This window comes from Eucyclogobius newberryi, unplaced genomic scaffold (genome assembly GCF_026437365.1).
Source record: "Eucyclogobius newberryi isolate DKJ021-1_F unplaced genomic scaffold, fEucNew1.0.hap1 SCAF_9, whole genome shotgun sequence".
NCBI classification, from domain to species: domain Eukaryota; kingdom Metazoa; phylum Chordata; class Actinopteri; order Gobiiformes; family Gobiidae; genus Eucyclogobius; species Eucyclogobius newberryi.
In genome coordinates, this window is record NW_027316532.1 from 36,067,499 (window position 1) to 36,090,603 (window position 23,105).

The 23,105-nt window shown below is 40.5% G+C and overlaps 3 protein-coding genes across 4 annotated transcripts; all 3 read left to right on the plus strand.

The window, feature by feature from the left end:
• The first annotated feature begins 377 nt into the window (after positions 1 to 377).
• Positions 378 to 5,273, plus strand: LOC140353324 (flavin-containing monooxygenase 5-like). Of its 2 annotated transcripts, XM_072437824.1 has the most exons (11): positions 378 to 396; positions 1,571 to 1,705; positions 1,787 to 1,975; positions 2,340 to 2,502; positions 2,885 to 3,027; positions 3,372 to 3,571; positions 3,702 to 3,932; positions 3,999 to 4,120; positions 4,207 to 4,279; positions 4,723 to 4,792; positions 4,976 to 5,273. In XM_072437824.1, exons 2-11 carry the CDS (start codon positions 1,571 to 1,573, stop codon positions 5,267 to 5,269), a joined length of 1,620 nt encoding a protein of 539 aa, XP_072293925.1. In that variant the 5' UTR covers positions 378 to 396; the 3' UTR covers positions 5,270 to 5,273. The 2 variants fall into 2 exon arrangements, with proteins under 2 accessions (XP_072293925.1, XP_072293926.1); XM_072437825.1 differs by lacking the exon at positions 378 to 396 and having other exon boundaries at positions 1,529 to 1,705.
• A 3,489-nt stretch (positions 5,274 to 8,762) lies between these two features.
• LOC140354125 (flavin-containing monooxygenase 5-like) lies at positions 8,763 to 14,469 on the plus strand. The gene is made up of 10 exons (XM_072439022.1): positions 8,763 to 8,817; positions 9,350 to 9,482; positions 10,162 to 10,350; positions 10,420 to 10,585; positions 10,661 to 10,803; positions 11,025 to 11,221; positions 11,303 to 11,438; positions 12,624 to 12,840; positions 12,951 to 13,020; positions 14,027 to 14,469. Exons 2-10 carry the CDS (start codon positions 9,351 to 9,353, stop codon positions 14,400 to 14,402), a joined length of 1,626 nt encoding a protein of 541 aa, XP_072295123.1. The 5' UTR covers positions 8,763 to 8,817; position 9,350; the 3' UTR covers positions 14,403 to 14,469.
• Positions 14,470 to 17,340: 2,871 nt separating this feature from the next.
• Positions 17,341 to 22,566, plus strand: LOC140353323 (flavin-containing monooxygenase 5-like). The gene is made up of 9 exons (XM_072437823.1): positions 17,341 to 17,526; positions 19,158 to 19,346; positions 19,496 to 19,661; positions 20,226 to 20,368; positions 20,647 to 20,843; positions 21,046 to 21,193; positions 21,283 to 21,490; positions 21,565 to 21,637; positions 22,140 to 22,566. Exons 1-9 carry the CDS (start codon positions 17,395 to 17,397, stop codon positions 22,549 to 22,551), a joined length of 1,668 nt encoding a protein of 555 aa, XP_072293924.1. The 5' UTR covers positions 17,341 to 17,394; the 3' UTR covers positions 22,552 to 22,566.
• The last annotated feature ends 539 nt before the right edge of the window (positions 22,567 to 23,105 follow it).

The window sequence follows — 23,105 nt, forward strand, 5'->3', positions numbered from 1 at the left end:
GTTTTTAATTAACCATGTAAAAATCTTAAAGTGGGGAAAATGTAGCCTAAGAGACATACATTTGTTTTCTAGCAGATTATTATTAAATTAATGGAAATGAATTGTGTTTATAGTCTGCACACTGGTAATAGAAAATAGAAAATGCTTACAGTGTGTGTAATCAATTAAATGTATTTATTTATGGTAAAACTGTATTTGTGATACTAATGGACTTCCAAAAATGTCCACTTTGCCTTGTGTGCAGTTCTCTTGGTTTGTCATCTTGAAATACTTTGATGTTGGCTTCGTTAATAGATTAGGCGGCCTCTGACCCATAAGTGACAGACAGGATGAGCTCGAGCCCAGGCACAGGCTGAAGTCCATCTCACACAAATCAACTTCCTGGTTCAGGAGAGTGTTTCTAAGAATCCAATCACTGCTGCGAAAGTGAAGATTAGAAAACAACTTGGCCATTGTCTCCAAAGCGTTTGAGACGAGGTTACATCACGACAACGTGACGCAACGTGACCCTGTTTAGAGCCAATGCTCCTCAGCTGAAGTAGATTCTGTCTCAAAGATGACCCCAACTGTGTTAGGCGGGTGCACAAGTAAGAGTAACGTTACTTCACAATAAAGTGTGCATAATGATTACTCAAGTAGGAGAACAAAAGTATTTGGAGAAACTACTACTTTAGCCTATGGAGCAACACTCTGGACATACATTATTTAATATATGATTTATTAGTTAATGGAATCCGACAAACAATGCACAGATTCTGTTATTTTCCAGAAGAATAGACACAAAAAAAAAAAAAAACAATGACTGAAGATAAGGAGTTACTCACAGGAGTTACCAAAACTATTACTCAAGTAACATGCTTATTGTCACTTAAAACAAAATGTTACTCAAGAAGAAGATTTGGTATCAGAAAACTACTCTGAAAGTACAATTTCTCCCAAAAAGATACTACTACCTCTTTAACTTGTAGCACATTCCTTTAAGGGTCATGTGACTCTTGTGTGCATAGAATAGATAACGTCTGACCAAACACCTCAGTGTAGGGATTGGAACCAACTGAAACTGATAAAGGTAAGTCTATGGATTAGGCTAAGCAACAAAACTACAAACCCTATAAATCCAAAAGTCAGTGAGGAAAGTTATGAAGTTATGAAGTTATGTAATGATGTAACAGCTGCAAAAGATTACAGACAAAATGCCTCTGCCATCTGTGTACAATGTCCATCAGAAATGTGCTAAACACACCTGTAGATGTCTTAGTTGGGGTTCAAGTATGGAACAAAAGTAACGGGTAAAATAACTAGAAGTGCAGAGATATTTCTTTGAACGCCTTTTAGGAGTTTGTTATTTTTACATTTAGCCAGCTCTTTTTTCAGCCTTTAGAATATAACTTTGGTTTATTTTGCATACTCTCAGAAACAACAAATGCAATAATATCATTTTGATGAAGTGAGGATCCGGGTCCACAGTTGGATTCAGGGCATAGAGAGGGTCATAGGTCCAACAGAGAGACAAGACATGTTGTTTTACTGACAAAAAATATTCCGTGTGTTCTGGTGTCCTAAAAGGTAGATGATGGTCCGGCGGGTGGCGGTAATTGGAGCGGGCAGCTCTGGTTTGGTCTGCACCAAGATTTGTGTTGAGGAGGGACTGGAGCCGGTCTGCTTTGAGAGCAGTGATGACATCGGAGGGCTGTGGAACTTCAAGGTTAGAGCTACATATCTGCCACATGTGCATATATTATAGGGATAACACTAGACTGTAACAGAGCTTTTGTTCATCCCCCAGGAGTCTCCACAGGCTGAGCGCTCCAGTATCTATCGCTCGCTGGTGGTGAACACGTCCAAAGAAATGATGTGTTTCAGTGATTTCCCCATGCCTGATCATTATCCCAACTACATGCACCACTCCCTGCTCCTGCAGTACTTCAGACTGTACGCACAGCACTTCAACCTGCTCAAATACATACACTTCAAGGTAGGACCACATCTGCTGTCGCTGGAACTGACTGCAAACATCTGGAGAACAAGAGTGTCCAAAATGAATGAATAGATATTTGAATCAGAGGGCCACAGACTTGTGGTGTAATGCATTCAGACAGGTGCATTTCAAATTACACTGGCTTTCAATAAGGCTTTGGACATTACTTTCTGTTTGAATGCACAATGTTATTCAGATTATTGTTTGTTTGCCCAAACATTGTATTTGGCCCCTGGCCATAGACACCCATGATCTAGCTCTATTGTAAATTTGCATAAATTAGCTTTGCTTAAATGTTAAATTTGTGGTATATTACATCTGTCATGTTACTTTCCCCAAAGTAAATACATTGTTTTTTAAGACCACAGTGAAGCGTGTGGTGCAGAGACTAGACTTTGCAGTCAGTGGTCAGTGGGAGGTGGAGACTGTGAACCAGCACGGAGAGGAGTACCATGTCTTTGATGCAGTGATGGTGTGCTCAGGCCATTACACCCAGCCATACCTGCCCATGTCTGAGTTTACAGGTAAAACTACAATGTCCTCCTAGTAAATCTCTTTTGCTATATATCTAGGCTGTGGAACGACACATAATAATGACAATGAAATGAATTAAAGTTTACAAAAATAATAAAAGAACTACAAGAAGAATTTAAACCGCATTCAAATAATGTATGTGAACAATGTTTGAAGTTGTTTTTTAAAAGCTTCCGCCGTCTGTGGAGGCCTGAGATCACATTGAACAATTTTAATTTAAGAACACTAGAGTGAAAAAGGCTAGCGTATAACACCACTAGTAGATTTATTTTGGAGTTGCAGTACAGGTCAGCTCCACAGGCACAGTTTTGGGGTATTTTCTCCCCACGTCTGGTCCAAACACATCACTGTCACCGACTATGACCTGTTTAGGCTCTGAGACCTTCACCGGCCGGCACTACCACAGCTGGGAGTACAAAGACGCAGAGAGGTTCAGAGGGAAGAGGGTCCTGGTGATGGGCATTGGAAACTCGGGAGGCGACATCGCTGCAGAGATCAGCAGATTTGCAGAAAAGGTGAAATGAAATGGAGTAGAACTGAAACATACACAAATCAGACATTATAAAGGCTACAACAACACAACTTTATCTATTGAGTGAGGAAGAAAAGTCATTCAAACTGAAAAGTGGTAAAGTCCTGATGGAAAAAACACATATTCAGCATCGTTTTGGGGGTGGGAATACAACTGTTATTCAAGCAAAAGGTCAATAGCAGCCATTTCTATGTATGTAAAATGGAATTTGAGGCACTATATGAATGATATCCGTGATTCATATTATCTCAGGTTGTCGCAGTCGTATGCCTCACTGATCTGATATTTAATGGTAATTGCCAACGATCTTTCTGGTGGCTTTTCCAGACTTTCCTCAGCACACGTAAAGGGGCCTGGGTGATAGGGAGGATGTCAAACAGCGGCCTTCCTTTAGACATGACAGGCATTAACAGGTTTTACAGCACTCTATTGAGCCTGCTCCCCGCTCGTCTCCTCAACTGGATCACGGAGCGGGCCCTGAACCACAAGTACGACCACAGCCTGTACCGGCTCAGGCCAAAACACAGGTGAGCTCTTTGAGTGAAGTTATTACTATTAAGACCCCGGTTTAGGCCCACGTAAGATCATAATTTGAAGTAATGGATGTAGCTCTAATTGTTTTAAATTAAACCCTTTGACATTCATATTTTGTTTTAGAGCATTTGACAGAAGACCAGTGATTAACGACGAACTCCCTTACCGAATCCTGCTCGGGGAAGTGGTGATGAAGCCAAATATTAAAGGATTTAACAAGTCTAGAGCTGTATTTGAGGATGACACAGAGGAGGAAACTGACATTGTGATCTTTTGCACTGGGTACATTACAACATTTCCCTTCTTGCCCCAGTCTCTATCACAGGGACCCAAAGGAGCGCTGACTCTGTATAAGTAAGCACAAAGCCAAACTGTTGGCCTGTCCATTATGGTCAACATAATGAACCCTTTTGCATTCAGGAGACTGTTTCCTCCGTCTTTACAACAACCTACTCTGGTGGTTATGGGCCTTTTCCAAACAAAAGGGCCGATCATGCCTGTGGTGGAGATGCAAGCTCGCTGGGCTACGGCAGTTTTTCAAGGTAAAAAGGAAATATTGCACATATAACACACACAGTACATTATAGAATATCATAAATAAATTATATAAATTATAATGTTTCTGTAGGTTTGGGCCACCTTCCTCCTAAAGACAAAATGTTAAGTGTCATCAAGGCAGAAAGAAAGAGGAGCATGAAAAGGTGAATATCTAACGTGTGGAATCGATATAGCCCTAACCCTTTTGATGTGTGAACATTGTAAAGAAATCATTTGTGTTGTGTTGAATTTGTTTTGATGTAACTAGGCAGCTACGCAAGGAACATTTTTAAAGTACTTTCTCCACTTCCAAAACATGATCGTAAAATACTATTCTCTGTTCATTTACTATGATATTGGGCCGCACAGTGGGTTCGACTCCATGGCGGGGTGTGGAGTTTGCATGTTCTCTCTGTGTCTGTGTAGGTTTCCTCTACCACTAAAAACATATACAAGAGGCTCTAGATCCATAGATAGAAATAGATGAATAGATGGATAAATAAATACATTCTGAATCTCAGTGGGACTTTCCGAATTAATGAAAGGTCATTAAATAAGTATGAGATCTGCTGATGTGTTGCTCCCTATATGCTTTGTGTTGACGCAGTTACCCTTGTCCACTCCAGGCCGACTTACAGGTGGATTATATTCCTTATCTGGATTTTATGGCAGATAAGGTGAATACAGTTCAGCTGAACTTGTAATGTCTTAACTTATGGTACAGTGCTGTATGGTGATATATGTACATTTAAATATTTTTTATTTGTGATGAGAATAAGAAATACAAATATTTTTTTATAGATTTGAATTGAAACAGTGCAATTCAAATCCATGACAATCATTTATGTCCCCACCAACAGGTTGGAGTGAAGCCTCACTTTGCTGGTCTACTCCTAAGAGACCCTGTCCTGTGGGTGAAGGTCTTCTTTGGTCCCTGTACTCCATACCAGTTTCGCCTGAATGGTCCGGGACAGTGGTCAGGGGCACGCCAAGCTATCCTCTCACAGTGGGAGCGCGTGGACCGGCCCTTTAACACTAGAGCAGTCCCACACACTAATGCCCCAGTGTGGGCTCCTGTCTGGCTGTTAGCAATGGGAAGTAGTGTGCTAATGGCTGCTTTTGTGCACAACAAGATTAAAGATGCCTCGCTATGATTTAATTGGCTCGTGCCATGGAATGGAAGTCCATAAAATGCGAGGAGTCATTGTTTTCCCCTGGTTTCTTATTATCATTCGACTTATTAAATTTGTATCCGGGGGCTGGAAAAAATTAAAAATTGAGTAGTAAACAAAGACAGATATGCTTTTGAGTGAAGGTTCCGTGAAAAACATGGGGCCAATGGGGGAAAAAAGTAGCAGTAAAAAATATGACGCTCACTCCAAAAAATAGTTAATGTGAGGACATGTAAAAAAATATATTATGACCCTGCCCTAAGTCGTACAGGAAGTCGGCCATATTGGATCAAACACGGAGCTGACTGTTGCACCTCGTCGTACAATTTTCATTGAAAACACACAAATTTGGCCACACGACACAAAACCCACGAGCAATGTAATGTTATACATTTGAAGTTGATACACCTTCGGGTGTGGTCATGGTGAACTTTAATCAAAATTTAAATTTTTTGAAAATTTTAAAAAATCTTTGTTTCTTAAACTGTTTCTTTTTTAATCTTTGGCCTAGGCACATGAAACTTGGGACAGTGATAGAGCGACCTTTGACCTCTGACCTGTGACGAGTAAAACACACCTGGCAGCATCGCGCTATGATAAACAGGAAGTCAGCCATGTTGAATCGAAATTTCGTGTCGTACTTGTCCTAGGTTTTTTGTCCGATCGAGCTCAAAACAACACTTTTTGCATCTAGAGACATTGAAATGTAATAAAGATTTTTTTTTAAAATTTGATATTGATATTATTAAAACGCCCTCAAAAGGCTTCATAGCCTGTTTTTTCAAGGTCAAGTCACGCCTAATGGATTTGATCTACGGAGCTCATATTTCACTCACTAATGCGTTTTATGGTCTGATTGGAAATAATAAATACCCATGTAACAAATTTACTCTATAGCGCCCCCTACCCATTGTGTGAAAATCTCAAAATTGTCTGATTTGTTTGAAACTATTGGGTTATATTCTACTCAAGACGCCATGAAAAAAAGTGCATCGCAGATATTGTGTATTTTTCACTATTGGCCAGCAGGGGCGCAATTAATGCCTTCACTTCCTCTTCCTCTTTTATTTTGATTGGACATTTCCTCTTGTGCCGCGGTCTTAGCATTAGCATCAGCATTAGCATTAGTGGCGTGTCTCTGTTCCTGGAGGTACAGGGAGGAGGGGGATAAAGTATAAAGTCTTTAGACTTTATTCTTTAGCCTTTATTCTTTAGACTTTATTATTTCGACTTTATTCTTTCTGCCACAACTCTGGCATTTTTGACTCCCTGAACAGATGACAGCGGTACAGGGAGGAGGAGGTGCAGCCTGGTCACCGAGGCTCTTTCTCCCTGCTCATGTCTGCGTGCAGCACGATCTTGCAATTTGTCAGGACAAACAACTATTTGAAACGCACACTATGCAATCATCAACGGTGAGTTACTGAGCTTCGTTTGGTATGCCACAAAACGCAACAGAAAACATGGACGGGCGGGAAGGTGGTCGTGCGGGAAGGCGGTCGTGCGGGAAGGCGGTCGTGCGGGAAGGCGGTCGCGCAGGCGTCACAGGGAGGCAATTGCGTGGGTGGCGAGAGCCATCATCGCGCGCCGCTAGGGCGGCTTTAATTTTTAATTGTTTTTAGAGGTTTATAAGTATTAAGTAAGTATAAGTATTTATCAGCCTTATTTTAATCATGCAGCCTTTTCATGAGGCTATGATTCTCAGTCAAACAGATGGATAGAGATAATAAAACCATTTGTCTATATTCTTAGTGTTGGCTGTGTTTCAGAATCAGAGAAGGTTTGTTGCCATTGTCATTGAATACAGTTTGCCAACATAGAACTTGTCTCAGCGTTAAGGTGCAACATAAAACACAAAACAGTTCACATAAGTTGTGTAAGGCAGGGCAATTTTATTTGTGCATAATTTGTACACAAAGTAATTCAAAGTGCTTTAAAAAGATGCATTAAAATCATTTAAACTCACTGGATTGTGTTCATTTGCATGTAAAAACGTAAAATCTAAATCATTTTGCCAATCCCTATTTCAATGAAATGCTTTAGGCCTGTGGATGTTGCAATGTCATTTAAAACACAGCAATAACCTTAAAAGCTAACGAAGCATATGTGTTTCTGAAAGAAGACAGAAAAGCTGCCTAAAATAAGATAAGATAATCCTTTAATATCCACACAAGGGGAAATTTTGTTGTTACACTGCAGTAGAAACAGGAGGAAAGGACAGATTATAGGAAGTTTCAAAAACACACTCTTAATAGAACTCTTATGAACAAAAACAAAAAAACTCTTCTTAACAAAAACTCTTCTCCTATCTTAACAGGGAATGGATGGGGGGGAATAAAATAAAATAGATAAATAAAAATAAAAAGATAAAAATAATAATAATAATAATAAAATAATGATAATAGAATAAAACAATGAATAAAGGTGCATTGCAATGCTTAAACCAGGTTATTTATTTATCTACCGGTACTCAAAAAGCAGAATGTTGACATTTGACACATTCCTTGGACACTTTAAGTGGTGTCTGCTGATAAGACAGGCTTTTTTTTTTAAACTGGATACAAAATATGAGAAATTTGTATATTTTTTTAAACCAAGAAATTGAAGAATTCTAATCTAATGATTGTATGATGCAATTGTGTTTTGTAGCTGCAAATGGATCTTCTGCTAATCTGCTAATAAATCCATTCCTGTGGGTGATTGCATTTGCATCTGAAAATAAATTTACACACAAGCAGGTTTGCTAAGGTCTTTTAATCAGTTCTGTGCTCGGACTTTGAATCCGATAATGACAAAATATGAGGCAAAGGTGACAATGAATGAGCAGAGTTAGATGACCTTTCTGACTTTGTGCCAGTGGTTCACACACTGAGATTATTATTTTTTTTGGTCACACAATGACAATATTTAATAATATATAAAATTGTATTGTAACAGTATTGATATTTATGAAAACAATAGCATGAAAAAGGCATGAACATACTTTTTTATTATGAAGTGTAAGCATGTGTAGCTCTACAAAATCATTCAAATAAACATTTTGTGAGGATTGATTAATAAAAAAAAAAAGAGCTAGAATTAAATCCACTATTGTGACTGTTACAATCGTATCTGTATTTTTCCTAACCTTCAAAGGACTGAATGTTGGTGGACACTCCTCTCATGTGCTCCTCCCTCATACAGTTAGTCCAGCCCACTCAGTCACGCCACAACACTCCCCAGAACATGCAGTTCTCCCTTCTCTCTCCTCCAGCTGCTATTTGTTAAAAAATGATTTAGTTGGTGCATCATCATGGGTAAAAATTAAACAAATGGTTATTAACCCTCAATATACCTCAATATACTGCCTCAGCCCCTCTAAGTGTCTAAGTGGGGTGGAACTAGGGGTGGCCAATCACATTTTAGGGCCACCCTTGGCCACTCCCCAGAAACGCCTCTGGCTCTTTGACAAGAGACATTAAATTTGGTGGAGAGTCTGCTGCTCTCACTATTGGGGTCTCTGACCTAGGATAAGGTGCTCTGAGATATACGTGAGTAAACTTTGTAAAACTGGCTGATGAAAGTGATGATGAAGTTTCTCTTTTATTTCTTAAACTGTTTTGTGATTTCTGTAATTTCTTTGTAATTTGAATGCATTTTTCCTGTTGTGTGAAGCACTTTGAATTGCCTTGTGTATGAAATGTGCTCTACAAATAAACTTGCCTTGAAGTGATGACCAGGTTTAGTTAGGTTCATTATTAGGACTCTATCACACTATTTCAGTGGTATGAAGTATTTGATTTGATTTTGTTTTAAAGGAATCTCTAATGCAGTTATGCTGCATTTAAACCAGTGCAAATTCAAGTAGGGATGGTGGGTGTGGTAATGTACTGTTCAACTCTTGCATTGTTTACAATATATTTTAATTAAGTAATTTATTTAAGGGCAATAGAACCAGTTAATTTAAGAGAAAAAAGTTGAGAAGAAATACATATTTAATCAAACAGGAGGATGCTTTTACTTTGGAGCAAGTGAGCAGCTTCTTTGTCCATCTCAGTGCATTGTCCTCTTGTTCCTGTCCAGAATGGTTCAGCGTGTGGCAGTGATCGGAGCTGGTCTCTCAGGTCTAAGCTGTGTCAAAACCTGTCTGGAGGAGGGACTGCAGCCCACGTGCTTTGAGAGCAGCCATGACATTGGGGGGCTCTGGAGATATAAGGTGAGAAGTACATGTTTGTTTCAGTTCATGTTTGAAGAAAACCACCAGGAGTGGTGGTCGCTGCATGCCAGGGGGCAGATCTCCAGATCTTTGTGCTTGGCTTGGTCAGAACTATTGTTATATATTTACTTTGAGGATTTCCCCTATATTTTGGGTCATTTTGTGTTCAAGTCCTTCAAGTGTACCTCCTAATGCCCATGTTTGGAGTTCTAGAGGTACAAGATTTAGTCACAAAAATCCTATAATCATCTTTATATCTTAGTTTTGTATAGGCCCATTTCTTAACCAGTCTTGTATTCTTCATTTGTGGCAAAGTTTTATACATTTTATAGTGTGTAAGGTTTCTTTGAAAAGCTTCAAATACATAGTATAAGTATTATTAGTATAGTAATAATTAGTGATTGCCAAAGTGAGAATGAAGATTCTAGCATTGACAAGGCAATAGGATTGAATTCATATGTCATAAACATTACCAATCACTGTTCTCATTTCAAGTAAATATGTTCAAATCAAATACAGTATTGCTGTATTGAAAGCACTTGTAATGTTGCTGTTCAAAACGTTGTTCAACTCTATAGGGCTCCTATGATATTCTGCGTCCTCTGTGCTTTTTTGAAGTGGTAGTATAGAAGAATTTCTCCGCTCTTGACTCTGAATTCATAATTTTGTCCATTTCCAGGAGGAGCCTGAGCCGGGCCGGGCCAACATCTACCAGTCCGTGGTCATAAACAGCTCCAAAGAGATGATGGCCTTTAGTGACTACCCTCCTCCGTCTGAACTGCCCAATAACATGCATCACTCTGAGGTCCTGGACTACCTCCGCCTGTACGCCAACCACTTCAAACTCCTGCCTCACATTCAATTCAAGGTTTGGAATTTATTGTATTTTTGTTTGTTAAACTATCAATCTCTAATGCTTTTCTACCTGCTTTGCCAGACCACGGTGCAAAAAGTGAGACCGACCCCAGATTCAGCTCTGACGGGCCAATGGGCTGTGGACACAGAGAAACAAAATGGAGAGAAGGAGACCCATGTTTTTGATGCAGTTATTGTTTGCACTGGGCGCTTTACAGAGCCACATCTTCCACTTAAAGACTTCCCGGGTATGAGACGTTTTATAATGATCATTTTGAACAAAGCCATGGCATCTGCAGTAAAATGAGTCTGTTTAATTTTAGGTATTGAGAATTTTGGGGGCAGATATTTCCACAGCCGGGAATACCGCCATGCAGAGGGTTTGCAGGGGAAAAGAGTTGTTGTGATCGGGATTGGGAATTCCGGAGGTGACATTGCCGTGGACGTCAGTAGGGTTGCGGAAAAGGTGACAATTTGCTAATAATGTTACTCAAACAAAAAATGATATCTGGATGCACTCATATCTAGTATTTCTCGATAAAAGAAGCTTTAAAAATGTAAGAACGAGTGACATAAATATATAATAATAATGAATAAACTAACCACCTATTCACAAGATTGTATGAATTGTCATATATTTTTAGGGCAGAGGACATAATGAATGAATAACTTTGTCTGGGTGTACAGGTGTATCTGAGTACCAGGAGTGGCGCGTGGATCACGAGTAGAGTGGGACCGCGGGGGATTCCCTCAGACATCATTACCATTTCACGTATGGACCAGCTTTATGAGACCGTCTTTCCATCGCGGGCCAATAAGAAGACAGAGAAGATGCTGAATCAGCAGTTTGATCACACTTTATATGGTCTCCAGCCAAAACATAAGTAAGTCATTTTCTAATCCATATATCAACCACTTACATGCAGTCTTTTCATTAAATGATGCCAACAATGTTGTGTCTTAAGTTTTTTCACACAGATCCCTGTGGTGAATGACGAGCTCCCAGTGCGTATCCTTTCGGGACGTGTTCAGATCAAACCAAATGTCAAGGAGTTTTCTGGCTCTAGTGTCGTCTTTGATGATGGCACCATCATTCACGAGGTAGTTTAGCTTTAGGACGTTGTGTATTCATTTCTTGAGGTATATAAACTGAATGTCTGTGTGTCAAAGCCATGTTTAGATAAATTAATTTGTCTGTGTCAATGGGTCAGGTCTGCATAAAGTGGACCTTGTACAAACAGTATCAAATACAGTCAAGAGTTGAATTATTCTCCTTTTTAATTTCATGGCCTGTGAAATATGTTGGCATGGTTTTTCGCCAGTATCATATTTTTGCAAAGTAAAACTAAATTCAAAATAATAAGTAACAATAAATCTTTATTTATAAGGCACTTTTAAAAAAACAGGTTTACAAAGTGATGAGAGAGAAAGACATGATGCAGTCAAGTAGGGCTCACCAAACAATACGAATCCCGACACACGGAACTTGATACGATACGCGTCCTGATTCATGGATATCACTACAGACCCGTGTTAAAAGTTTTGATGAAGTACGATAACAAAATGCGTTAGAATTTCATGTTCACAGTGTCCTTAATGTCAGAATACAACTGTCGTATGATGAAGTCATTTTAAGCTCCTCAGACTCTGCTATTTCTAGTGACATTATATTGTTTAAAATGATCATGATACACATCTCTGTATTGACAGTCAGAGTACAATCAAAATATGGAAAACACAGCAAGGGAGAAAGCAGTAATAAATGCATCAAATTAGATTCAAAACAGTTAAAGTAAGGCTATTTGATAAAAGTGAGTTTTAAGGGGGGATTTAAAGGATGATACTGATTATATCTACTTAGAAATAGACTTAAAATGTGCTCTAAAAGTGATCGGTACATCTTAAAATCAATTCTAATAGACACCTGTGAAAGCTAAAAGTCATCATAATGAATAAAACTATGACTAAACAAAACAGGGATGAATGAAAGGAACAAGTTGAATCAGAGCTTCAAACCAGACCATACACAAACTCAGTGTCCAAGGAGCAAGTGTTTAAACGGCCCATTTGTTCGATTATCAAGGATTTAGTGGACTAAATTAACATAACATATTCATTAACTAAAACTATATCTAAGTCTAAAAGTAAAAAGAATGATTTGATTAACATTTCTTGTCAAAATGAACACGTAGCCTCACTGTAGCTCAGGTCTTCACCTCTTGGCACTGACAGTTAAACGGATTGAGGAGTGAATGTGAGTCTTTATGCTGTGGCCTGTACTTCCAGGTGGATGTGGTCATCTTTGCCACTGGGTACATCTTCAGCTTTCCCTTTCTGCCTCCGGAGTTGCAGAATCAAAGTGGTGACAGGAGTCTCTACAAGCACATCATCCCTCCATCACTGGCTAATCCCACTCTGGCAGTGGTCGGCTTCATTAACTCATTAGGAGCCGTCAATCCCGTGGCGGAGATGCAGGGGCGCTGGGCCACAAGGGTCTTCAAAGGTTGGATGAATAACAATGCTTCTATATTGTCTGTATCGGCTATGAACCATGCCAATAAATAGAAATGGTCCCCTTCGTGTCCTTATTGTGATTCTCTTTGTGTTTTACAGGCATCATAAAGCTACCTTCAGAGGAAAACATGAAAAGACAAATTGAGAAAGACAAAGAAATCAAGCCCAGGTAAGAACAAATATTTATTCTTAATTTAAAGTTGAAAATCAGTATTAAGTTTGTTACTTGTTTTAAAAAATACAAAGCACATTCCTCACACAGTTGATTCAATGGACCTCCACACTAACAAATTAACAACATTGAGCCCCAGCCTGTAAAGGGGTACAGTACAGTACAGAGGTACTGGTGTACAGTAAAGGGGTACAGTACAGGGGTCCTGGGGTACAGTACAGGGGTACAGTACAGGGGTGCAGTACAGGGGTACAGGGGTACAGTACAGAGGTACTGGGGTACAGTAAAGGGGTACCGTACAGGGGTACAGTACAGGGGACGTGCAGGTCGGATCACAGCTGACCCGACATGGACGTTTTGAGCCACTCCCCTCAGGCATGAGGCCACTATTTGCTTATAAATACAAAGAAGCAGTGTGGTAAAAGTATGTGGATATATAGATCAATCAATATAGCAACAAACTCAATATTATTCGTTCATTCATTTTCTACCGCTTGTTCCCTTTCGGGGTCGCGGGTGACTGGAGCCTATCCCAGTGACTTTGGGCCTTAGGCGGTACACCCTGGACAGTGGCCAACTCGTCACAGAATCAAACCCATGATCTCCTTCTTGGGAGGCAAGAGTGCTAACCGTCTTTGCCACCATGATATTATAATATTATATATATATATATATATAATATTATAATATTATATATATATATATATAATATTATAATATATATATATAATATTATAATATTATATATATATATATAATATTATAATATTTAATATATATATATATATATATATATATATATATATATATATATATATATATATATATATATATATATATATATATACTTGTCTGATAATGGTCATGATTTGTAAGTAGAATAATGTTTTATTAAAATGAACTAGGGGTAGAACTCCTTCTTTTCAAACATTGCAACATGTTTTTTTTTAAGCTAATCAATCAAAACTGATAATAATGAATAAAGTAACCTGTTTGTCTCTAGGTCTCCCTGCTCGCAGTACAATCCTCTGAAGGTGATCTTTATCCCGTACATGGACTCTCTGGCTGAGCAGGTGGGGGCTCGTCCTAACCTCCTGAGGCTCCTCCTCACTGACCCCTGGCTGGCTCTGCAGGTTTTCTTTGGCCCTTGCACCTCGTACCAGTACCGCCTGACTGGGCCAGGGCGGTGGAGTGGAGCACGCCAGGCCATCCTCTCTCAATGGGAACGCGTGTTGCGTCCCTTCAAAACCAGAGTGGCACCAGAGCCGGGGAGAAAACCCTGGTCCAAAATAAAGTTCTCTGTCATAGTGTCAGGAACTGTGCTAATGGGGGTCTTACTGTACAAACCCCAACTTTGGACAGACGTTTCATTGGTGTAATTATTATTATTTTTTTCAATACTTTCTAGAAAGTCTAAATGCTTTAATAAAGTTTTTTTAATTCATATTTTGTCTCTTCCAGCTACTATTTAAATCATTTCTAATAGTATGTAGTGTAAACTATCAGAAAGTCAGCAAATGAGATTTTAAAATCCAGAAACAAAACACCAAGTATTTGTAAAGATAGCACTTACACTTAAGCTCCTGTAGATGGCGATTTAACTCCAATAATGGAACAATATACAGGGGTTGATTAATAAACAGTTATTAATAAATAAAAACTAAATCAACTGGCATGTTCTCTGTCAGGTCTATGATGCTATGCTGCCCAGACCATAATACAATATTTTAAAAAATGAGCAAACAATAAAGCGAAGACATTAGACAGAGGATCAGAGGTTCTCTGTAACTAAATGTATTGAATTGACTTCAGTAGTCCCACTGTACTTGATTGGGATTTATACTTTACTTAGGTCATATTTTAGTTGAGTACTTATTATTTTGACTTGATTTTGCCTTTGAAAGATAAATATAATACTTTCTAAAAAGGTACACGTTTTTTCTTTTCTTTTTAATTTTATTCAACAAGTAGAGTCCCATTGATATTAAAAAAAAAACTCTTTTCCAGGGATCCTGGCCAAGAGGCAGCAAAGTTCAACAGTTACAACAAACAAACAAACAAACAAACAAACAAACAGCATTGAAACATCACAGCTTATGAAAAGCAACATTACCACTGTGGATTTTTTCATGTTTCACCTCGGTGCCAAATACAAGCCTAATGATGCTCACTTCAGAAATGTATGCAGCTGTAACCTTGTACTGTACCCCTGTACTGTACTGTACCCCTGTACCGTACCCCTGTACCGTACTGTCCCCCTGTACCGTACTGTACCCCTGCCTGTACTGTACCGTACCCCTGTACCGTACCCCTGTACCGTACTGTACCCCTGTACCGTACTGTCCCCCTGTACCGTACTGTACCCCTGCCTGTACTGTACCGTACCCCTGTACCGTACCCCTGTACCGTACTGTACCCCTGTACCGTACTGTCCCCCTGTACCGTACTGTCCCCCTGTACCGTACTGTACCCCTGCCTGTACTGTACCGTACCCCTGTACCGTACTGTACCCCTGTACTGTACCGTACCCCTGTACCGTACTGTACCCCTGTACCGTACTGTCCCCCTGTACCGTACTGTACCCCTGCCTGTACTGTACCGTACCCCTGTACCGTACCCCTGTACTGTACTGTACCCCTGTACCGTACCCCTGTACCGTACTGTCCCCCTGTACCGTACTGTACCCCTGCCTGTACTGTACCGTACTGTACCCCTGTACCGTACTGTCCCCCTGTACCGTACTGTACCCCTGCCTGTACTGTACCGTACCCCTGTACCGTACCCCTGTACCGTACTGTACCCCTGTACCGTACTGTCCCCCTGTACCGTACTGTCCCCCTGTACCGTACTGTACCCCTGCCTGTACTGTACCGTACCCCTGTACCATACTGTACCCCTGTACCGTACTGTACCCCTGTACCGTACTGTCCCCCTGTACCGTACTGTACCCCTGCCTGTACTGTACCGTACCCCTGTACCGTACCCCTGTTCTGTACCGTACCCCTGTAACGTACTGTACCCCTGTACCGTACCCCTGTACCGTACCCCTGTACCGTACCCCTGTACCGTACCCCTGTACTGTACTGTACCCCTGTACTGTACCCCTGTATTGTACTGTACTGTACTGTACCCCTGTACCGTACCCCTGTACTGTACTGTACCCCTGTACCGTACCCCTGTTCTGTACCGTACCCCTGTTCTGTACTGTACCCCTGTACCGTACCCCTGTACCGTACCCCTGTACTGTACCCCTGTACTGTACTGTACTGTACCCCCCTGTACTGTACCCCCCTGTACTGTACTGTACCCCTGTACTGTACCCCTGTACCACAGTATAGGCTGGGGCTCCATGTTGTTCATTTGTTAGTGTGGAACAAGGCGTTGAAGGGTCAAATAACAATATCTGCTGTTCTAACGAGATAATTGGACTGAGCTACTTTAGGCTAGTTGTATTGGAGTAATATTTGACCGGGTGTGTACTTTTACTCATGTAGTGAAATGTACTTTGACCATCGGAGCAAAATGGCGAGACTGTGATTTGTCAATTCCCTGACCATCGTTCCTATTGCTTATGTCATAAATGTGGCGCACGCGCTCACCCGCATGGTTCTAGTGCAGGTCCTTCCAGGTCAATAACAGTTGGTCACGTGACGCGCTGAGGTTCAGTGCAGGTGAGGTTCAGGACAGGTGAGGTTCAGGACAGGTGAGGCACAGACTCTTTCAAAGTCAGATTTACAAACGCGAATGTGTTAAACACCGTCTCCCCTGAATGCACGTCACTGCGTAAACACTGCAGTTTGCTTTTCCTCTGTTCAGTGGATTCAAGGCCGGGAAAATAGACGGGTAAATAGGTAAATGTCCCAGCAGATGTATTCAAACCCAAGTTGTCCTGTTTTGCAGCACTTTTAGACCCGCTACCAGTAAAGAGGTTCCACTGATTCTTAGTCTCAGTTTATATATAAACCCTGAAAGAATTGTGAATTGATGCAAAAATGTACTTACCTTAACTACCCTTGCATTTTACAATTGAATCATTACCCCTATCCCAACCCGGGTTCCAGTTTTTAAAATGGAAAATCTGGTCACCATATCTCAAAGGGTCAACGTTCAATCCTGACTATATCAGCGCTGGGTCGTTCCACTCCGCCCATCGTCTTTGAAACTCAGGAAACTTTTTAGCAGCGAAGCCGCACTTTGACAGAGCCACTGGTAAGTTTTGTGAAACGCAACATTTACAGCATAAAGAGAGTTTTGTCTTATTATCTGACTGATAATCAAGCCTGTTTACCGTAGGCTAAACCTCGCTGAGGGGGGCTCCTGCGGTCTGTGTCCCGCAGCCTTTTGGAAAACACTGGGAAACGGGAAGTAAACATGCCACGCCGTGTCGCGATCGTTGGAGCGGGCGCTTCGGGACTGGCCTCGATCAAGAGCTGCCTGGACGAGGGTCTTGAGCCGGTCTGCTACGAGAGCAGCGATGACATCGGGGGTCTGTGGAGGTTCAAGGTGAGCTCTGCACAAGCTTTGGACAGTTTTGGCAAGAGCGGTGCAGATGGCCAGCACTGAGAGGCCCGCGCTCAGAGGCCCGCGCAATCAGAGGCCCGCGCAATCAGAGGCCCGCGCAATCAGAGGCCAGCGCAATCAGAGGCCAGCGCAATCAGAGGCCAGCGCAATCAGAGGCCCGCACTGATTTTGGGGGTATCATGATTAATCTTAATTTTTTTGGTGTCCATTGAATAGTCCTATCAATACATCTTCACAAATGACCATAAACACTTGATTAAGATTCAGGTTGTAAAAGTAAAGACCAAATTTGAGTTTTGAGTTGTTGGTGTCAGTGTCAGTCAGTCAATGTAAACGAAGATTGTCTTTTAATACGCCTAAATCACTATACTGTTTTAAAAAATCTTATTGCTTAAGAGATGTTGAGGTTTTTGCAGGTTGTATGACTTCCAAACGTATAATATCCTACACAACATTTCTGGTAAGCTACAGAAAATTACTTTCTACTGCATTAACCACAATGCACTGTACTCCAGAAGCAGTGCCATTACACGTCTGTAATGCGTATAGGTCTTTTTTACTATTAAAATAATAAATCAGGTCAACAGATCTATAATCTAAGTTAAACAGCACATTCCCCCATCACATTCTGACCTGTTTTTGGACCATTTTAGGTTTTCTCAATCTCAACCTATCAATGGGTTTCAGCTTGCTGTTTATGTAGAAAAAGATTCAGTTGTAGTCATCTGGACTCAATTTTTTCAAAACGTTTCGACTCCAAGAGTCATTCTCAATCTGCGAACTTAGACCGGGAATATGAATACGACTGGTATGCCTTTCACTAGCTGGGAGATGAGCATTGGGCTGGCAGCCTGGCACACTGAAGCCTGGGGTTCAAGTCCTGCTTGGAACATGCCTTTCACTTTTGCAGGTTTTATTTCCCAGTATGTCATGTGGTACTTTGCAGCTGATGACACGAGTTAAACTTGATTGTGTGACAGAAAGAACAGTCCTCGATGTTCTGTGTAAGCGGATACACCACACGCCTTTGAATTCTAAGGACACTGGTTCAAGTCCCAATTCTTGCACTATTCGTCACTATTGTCCAGTGCATTATTATGTTTGTATGTATGTATCTATGTCGGTGTAATCCCTCATTCGTCCAGGCGTGTTCCATAGTAGAAAAAGCTTCAGTTGTAGTCATCTGGACTCAGTTTGAAAAAATAGACGTTTCGACTCTCATCCAAGAGTCATTGTCAATAACAGAATTTAGGTCGAGAACTCCGATATTAATACTGTTCTGTGGTAAGACCCACCCATTGGGAGGAGCCTTCCTGAAGTAGAAAGAGTTGTTTGTTTCAACAGAAACTCCCCCCTTGTATCTACCGAGCTAGCCTATTCAGAATCTTAATGGGCTATTAGAAACCTCTTTGTCTTTGTGAGACCCTGGCTCAACCACCCTGAGTACCTGATTAGCATCTGAATGTCCTCTACCTTTCCAGGGGTTCAGTAACCCATTATAAATAACAGGAAGATTAAACCTTAGCCCTCCATTTCTGTTTAAAGAAGGTCTTTCTTTTTTAACAATGTATGTATCTATGTATTTATTTATTTATTTTCCCATGTTACTACAGGACAATCCGGAGCCGGACAGGGCAAGCATCTACCACTCTGTTATCATCAACACATCCAAAGAGATGATGTGTTTCAGTGACTTTCCCATTCCCGGGGACTATCCCAACTTCATGCACAACTCTCTTATCATGGACTACTTCCGGAAATATGCAGACCACTTCAACCTGCTCAAATACATCCGCCTCCAGGTTTTGCACAGTATCTTTATTTAAAAGCAAGAAAAAAATGTTTTCTCTTTTCTAGCATTACAAAATGACACCATCATACAAAATGCCTTTGTGTATTGCAATATCATTAGCCTAATTCATTGAATATGGAATGGCTTGTCTTTATTCAGACCAAAGTGCTACACATAAAACAGAGGTCAGACTTCTCTCGCTCGGGCCAATGGGATGTTGAGACTGAAAACAAAGAAGGCAAAAAGGAGAGACACATTTTTGATGCCGTGATGATCTGCATTGGACACCATTGCCAACCCCATTTGCCTCTTCATGACTTCCCAGGTAAAATCAATCTATAAATAAGTCTTTGTTGCCTAAAGGTAGCGAGCAATGGCAGTAACATAAAGATATTCAGATTATAGCTAATAATGTTTGATTAAAACTACTTTTGGCACAGTTAATGCCGTTTTAAGGACAATGTTATGTAGACTTCAATTAATCATTGGCCAAAAATACATTGTGCAAGTATGATTTTGGACCCATATTTGGATCTGCTGCAAAGCTAGTTGAACACAAAGTAGAGGCTAAAATAGAGAAAATACAAAATATCTCATCAGAGCAGATGTAGAATCTGAATAATCAAACTTGGCCCAAACAAAACTGGGCTTAACTTGGCTAGAACGTGCTAAAACGGAACTGGACCTCTTATGAAACTATATGACTCGTCTCAAGGGGCTATCCAAAAAGTAAAGACCATCACTCAAGCTAGAGGTGAGCAATGAAAAGATCCAGAATTAGAACCAGTATGAGTAGAACTACATGTCCCACCACGGGTACAGTAACTTACCCCCTATTGCCTTGTGTAACGTCAGTGTCTTACAATATTTTGCTCTCCTAATTTTTCAGGGGTTGAGACTTTTACCGGAAAGTACTTCCACAGTCGAGACTACAAGACCCCTGAGGATTGGAGGAATAAGAGGGTTGTGGTGATTGGGATCGGAAACTCTGGAGGAGACATTGCAGTAGAGTTGAGCCGATTTGCAAAGCAGGTACACATTACTGTAGACTTATTATGACAGTATATAAGCCACATAAGATGTTAATACTATTTATTACAGGGTTCTTTACAGTTTACTGAGTAAAATGTCTAAATGTTCAATATAAAATATTTGTTTTATTGTATTAATTTGGATAAAACATTTCTAATCAGCTGTAGGAAACAGATACCAGTGAAACTCTAAAAATGTCACACGTGTATAAACTATGCCTGTGTAGCTGTTATTTTAAAAGGTCAAATAACATTGCTGCGTATTCTCTGTTTTGAAAGGTTTACCTGAGCACTCGAAGGGGAGCTTGGATTTTGAATCGAGTTGGAGAATACGGCATGCCTCTAGATGTGAAGTTCAACAGAGTCATTAATTTTATCCGGAACTTGCTTCCTCATGGATTTTTCTGCTCTCTGGGTGAAAAACAATTGAACCACAGATTTGACCACAGTCTGTACAACCTCAAACCCAAACACAGGTGGAGACTTCTTTTTCCTCACTTCTATTAATATAACCTCAGATCCTATTGTGGATTCCACTCTCCCCTCCCTTTTGACTTAGATGTAAACATAACAATAACCCTAGATGAGGACGTTTTTGATGAACATGTCTACATTTCTAACAAAAACAAAGGGCTTTTATTGTGAAATGCTTAGCCTTTACATTATTACCTATTTCAGGCTGTTCAGTCAGCACCCCACTTTGAATGATGACCTGCCCAATCGCATCCTCTCGGGGATGGTCCAGGTCAAACCCAACATCCGCAGGTTTCACGGCTCCAGCGTTGAGTTTGACAATGGCAGTGTTGTGGAAAATATTGATCTTGTGGTAGATACACATTTATGTTTATCCTCATGTGGTTATTCAACAGTTAATGGTATTCTCATACAAATAAATATCTCATTCTTCTACTGTAGGTTTTTGCTACAGGCTATACATTCTCCTATCCATTCCTGGCGTCCCAGGTTGTTTCAGTGTCTGATAATAAAGCGTCTCTGTTCAAGTATGTGTTTCCACCTAACGTGGACAAACCCACGCTTGCCATCATTGGACTAGTGCAGCCGCTGGGGGCCATCATGCCCATCTCTGAGATACAGGCCAGATGGGCCACACGGGTTTTCAAAGGTGACATCATGTTATATAGTTTATTTTAATTGTGGTTTACTGTTACATTTACAAGCTGTTCTATTATGCTTCAGGTCTAGTCAAGCTGCCTTCAACATCTGCCATGCAAAGAGATATCAAATGCAAGGAGGATACAATGTGCAAAAGGTTTTTGTTTTTGTTTTTCTAAACACACAAAAGTACAAAAAGAGATTTTAAAAGAGATGAGGCCTGTTTCTTAAAGTGTACACTTTACGCACCGGCTGGTACTGGGATTTAACCACAGCCTTCTAATTGGTGGTGACACTTGCAGTTAAGCTGATACCAACTTATTGGTATACTTAAGAGTAAACTATACAAAACTTAGAAACATTTTGAAAATATTTTAATTTAATTTGTATCTGTGTATAATTCTGTCAACTGTTTCACAATAATCATATTTTACCACGTCAATGCTTTATTCCAAATGAAATCGGCTACATCAATCTTAAGTAGGGGGTATTGTGTAACCTTTCTGGTGGGGATTCGACACCTGCCGGCGATGCTACCAGGCCATGTTACAGGTCTCCATGGAGACCTGTACCTAGAAGATCCCCCACCAGAAACGTTATGCAGTGCACCTTTTAATATTGTGATAAAATCTACAGCTTGTGGGAAATGTATTTTGCAGGTATGTTGCCAGTCAGCGGCACACGATCCAGGTTGACTACATCGACTACATGGATGAAATTGCAAGTCAGTTTGGTGCGATGCCAAACTTCTTAAAGTTGGTGCTGACTGACCCCAGGCTCTGGTCTCAAGTAGTGTTTGGTCCTGTTACTCCATACCAGTACCGCCTGAGAGGACCAGGGAAATGGGCAGGGGCACGGGAAGCCATCCTGACCCAAATGGATAGAGTCATTCAGCCCATGCAGACCAGGCCGTGCAATGACCCCGAGTCACAGAGGGCATGGTGGCCCCTCATTTTGACCGCTGGTGGTTTGGGATGGGCTGTGTATATGAACTGGAGCAGCATGTTACCTCTGCTGCAAGATCCCAGTGCACTGTCTGACAAGATAAAAAGTTTCCTATTAAGACAATAAAGTGTTTGACATTGATCCATACCACAGTTTTAGCGCATAGGCATAGTCTACCCTAACATATACATAACTCATTTAGAAAGGCATTCACTAGTTTTGCTGACTAACATGCTACAATATATCAAGTACTGATCAAATCATATATGATACAAGCTTTCATATTATCAAACTATATAGCCTACCTACAGTCAACGGTCCTGATGCATTTTGCTTCAAATGCCATCATCATGTGTGCTGTATTAACTTTGATTTAGTTTGTAAAACTATTTTCAAACCTTGTCTGAAATAAACACTTAATTGAACAAAACGGTCTTATTTTTTTTACCTTTACTGCCTATGACATTATATGAACTTTGTCAGAATTGCAACAATCTTAGTCAAAATAACACAAGTTTTATTAGGGTAATTAAATCCAGGTCAATGTCCACACAATTGGCTTTTGTATCATGTGCATCATATGCCCTGATCTATATGGGCACTGACTGTTTAAATTCAATTTAGAGAGTAAAAACAATTAGGAGCTGTCTTTAGCCAATTGGACTTGTGTGCGCCATGAT

Coding starts and splice junctions, on each gene's coding strand:
- LOC140353324 (XM_072437824.1), top strand. CDS start 1,571: ATGATGGTCCGGCGGGTGGCGGTAATTGGAGCGGGCAGCTCTGGTTTG. Junction 1,706..1,786: donor GAGGGCTGTGGAACTTCAAG/GTTAGAGCTACA, acceptor TTCATCCCCCAG/GAGTCTCCACAGGCTGAGCG. Junction 4,793..4,975: donor TGGATTTTATGGCAGATAAG/GTGAATACAGTT, acceptor CCCCACCAACAG/GTTGGAGTGAAGCCTCACTT.
- LOC140354125 (XM_072439022.1), top strand. CDS start 9,351: ATGGTTCAGCGTGTGGCAGTGATCGGAGCTGGTCTCTCAGGTCTAAGC. Junction 10,351..10,419: donor TGCCTCACATTCAATTCAAG/GTTTGGAATTTA, acceptor CTGCTTTGCCAG/ACCACGGTGCAAAAAGTGAG. Junction 10,804..11,024: donor TCAGTAGGGTTGCGGAAAAG/GTGACAATTTGC, acceptor CTGGGTGTACAG/GTGTATCTGAGTACCAGGAG.
- LOC140353323 (XM_072437823.1), top strand. CDS start 17,395: ATGCCACGCCGTGTCGCGATCGTTGGAGCGGGCGCTTCGGGACTGGCC. Junction 20,369..20,646: donor TGAGCCGATTTGCAAAGCAG/GTACACATTACT, acceptor CTGTTTTGAAAG/GTTTACCTGAGCACTCGAAG. Junction 21,638..22,139: donor GAGGATACAATGTGCAAAAG/GTTTTTGTTTTT, acceptor TGTATTTTGCAG/GTATGTTGCCAGTCAGCGGC.